This window comes from Furipterus horrens, unplaced genomic scaffold, assembly GCF_987537825.1.
Source record: "Furipterus horrens unplaced genomic scaffold, mFurHor1.1.pri manual_scaffold_2, whole genome shotgun sequence".
Lineage (NCBI taxonomy): Eukaryota > Metazoa > Chordata > Mammalia > Chiroptera > Furipteridae > Furipterus > Furipterus horrens.
The window spans coordinates 132,606,727-132,609,228 of record NW_028327172.1 but is presented as its reverse complement, the minus strand read 5'-3'; the positions used below and the strand labels follow the sequence as shown (position 1 = coordinate 132,609,228).

General features: G+C 52.4%; 1 protein-coding gene across 1 annotated transcript; it reads right to left on the bottom strand.

Annotated features, from left to right (window-relative positions):
• Nucleotides 1-897: 897 nt before the first annotated feature.
• LOC150019513 (calmodulin) lies at nt 898-2,213 on the bottom strand. The gene has a single exon (XM_090268000.1). The coding sequence runs from the start codon at nt 2,039-2,041 to the stop codon at nt 1,592-1,594; it is 450 nt and encodes a 149-aa protein (XP_090124126.1). The 5' UTR covers nt 2,042-2,213; the 3' UTR covers nt 898-1,591.
• Nucleotides 2,214-2,502: the final 289 nt, after the last annotated feature.

Here is a 2,502-nt window from a genome sequence, read left to right as displayed (position 1 = left end):
AGGGCACAGTCTTGTATTCAAGCCCAGCTCTGTCACTTACCAGCTGTGGGACATTCGGCTGGTTTCTTAAGCTCTCTGTACCTCAGCTTCCTCACTGGTAAGATGGGAGCCACCAACAGCAGCTCTTGCTTCGGGTGGTAGTGAGCTACTGTGCGTGCGGAATGCTCACAACCGTGCCCAGCCCCCAGGAGGGGCTGCGTGAATGTCAGCTCTCATCATTGGGAGGCGAAGGGATTTGAGCACAGTCAGCAGCAAAAATCACAAGGCCAGAAAATCCCTGTCTGTCTGGCCCCCTATGCTTCATTTTACGTAAGAGGAAACACTCCTGGTGGGGTGGGGTTTGTGTCAGGGGAGAAGGACTTATCCAAGTTTGAACAGCTGCTTTGTGACCATCCCAGGGCTGGTGGCCATTTCTGAAGCCCCAGTGTAGTGTCTGTCCCCCAACAAGTAGCCTCCTTTGAAACTAAAAGAATCTCTAAGGAGTCCCCTTCAACCTCTGGGTTATCCAATGCAACCTCTGGTAGAATGCAAGTAACTGGCTCTCGCCCACGCGTGCTGGGCACACAGCACATTCTACCCCTCACCTTCTTCTAACCACAAACCGGCACAGCACCAGGTAGTGAACATAGAAGAAATGCCAACAGTGATCGGAGCATCTTCCCAACTATAATTATCGCCTCAGATCTTGAGGAAGCTGCAAGGATTTTCAACCACTGCTGCCAACTAATTCATTTAATTTGAAATAAAAATTCAAAATAGACCTTACCCAGATTTCTCCCTTTATGCTATGCCCACTAATACAAGATTTCACTGCATTTTCAAAAGACACAAAAGTGGAGATTCTGATATCATTTAAACCCTGGACTTAACAAAGATCATTTCAGAAAAAAAGAAACATTATAGGAACACAAATGTTTTATTTATTCCCCCTGCAGCTTCCCTCTCCCTTTCTTTAAAATTTCTGTCTGAGTAGATGAATACAGACATGTCACAACTGATTCTTGTTTTACTCCCACCTTCAGAAGATGAATCACAGAGGTCTGGCAAAGACAGAGAGGAATAGGCAGGAGCCCAGTGGAAGGGAAGTGCTGTTTCTCAGGAGGCCTGGCCTCTGTTGTCAGAGTCTCTGTCACCACCCTCACACCAGGGCAAGATTCCTTTTACCTGTAGCAGATGAAGTCTTAGGGCTACACCTGCCCTGGTCCTAGTGCCAAGTGCCTTTTAGGGACACAGCCCAGAGGACTCTGTCATGTCACAACTTTCTGATCCTCCTGCTTATTGTCCATGTAGAGAGTCTTCACTTTTCCTCCTAATCCTGAGGGACAGAAGCATTCAGGGTTTGCCAGGCTTGCAAGCAGCCTGTGTCATTCTGGGTGAGAATAGGGTGGGGGAGGTTGGAAGAAAATAGGAGACAAAGTGAGATGCAAGAAGGCACCTGACTTCACCTTGTCCCAGAAGAAGCCGCTCGAGGACGCTGGCAGGCGAAAGAAGCAATGCAAGGCCTGAGGCTGTTGTGGTAGCCAGAGGCAGATAGAGCCCCAGCAAAGCAGAATGGAGGCTGCTTGGTGGGGCTGCAGCACCTGCCAGCCCCTCACTTGGAAACCAGCATGCGGACAAACTCCTCGTAGTTGACCTGCCCGTCCCCATCCACATCTGCTGCCCGGATCATCTCCTCCACCTCCTCGTCACTCAGCTTCTCCCCCAGCCTGGTCATCACGTGTCGCAGCTCGGCTGCGCTGACCAGGCCATTGCCATCCTTGTCGAACATGCGGAAGGCCTCCCGGATCTCCTCCTCATAGTCTCTGTCCTTCATCCTCTTGGCCATCATGCCCAGGAACTCGGAGAAGTCCACGGTGCCATTCCCGTCCCGGTCGATCTCGCTCACCATGCCCTGGAGCTCAGCCTCTGTGGGGTTCTGACCCAGGGCCCGCATGACGGTGCCCAGCTCCTGGGTGGTGATGGTGCCATCCCCGTCCTTGTCGAACAGGGAGAAGGCCTCCCTAAACTCGGCTAACTGCTCCTCCGTCAGCTGGTCGGCCATGGGGGGTGTGTGGTGGTGGAGGTGTGGATGCAGATGGTGGCTCCCTGGCTCCTCTCCTGGCTCTGCGGGACAGCAGGCTGGTGTTCCAGCCGTCGCTTGACTCACAGGCGCTTAAGAAGGAGCAGGGCTCTCCCCCACTATTCGGACTCCCCCGCCTTGTGTTGCCTGAAGGCCGGGTCCTGTTGGAACAGGAGTCCAGGGCCAGGAGTGAGGCTGGTTGGCTAATTGAGCTGACGCCAGTGCCTCTGTGTGAAAGGCTGTGACTTTCCACCCCACGTCACTCAGCTGTCAGGACTCACCACAAGAACACCTTCAGGGAGGCATGCTGGACAACGTCTAGAGAGATTAATTTGGATTTTTCCTCCTTGAATTTTTCTTTTTCCTTCCCTTCTCTCCAATCTTCACACCCTTCACTCAATAAAATAACCAGCCCTGTGCCCTTTCTCCTCTTCAGCTGAGAT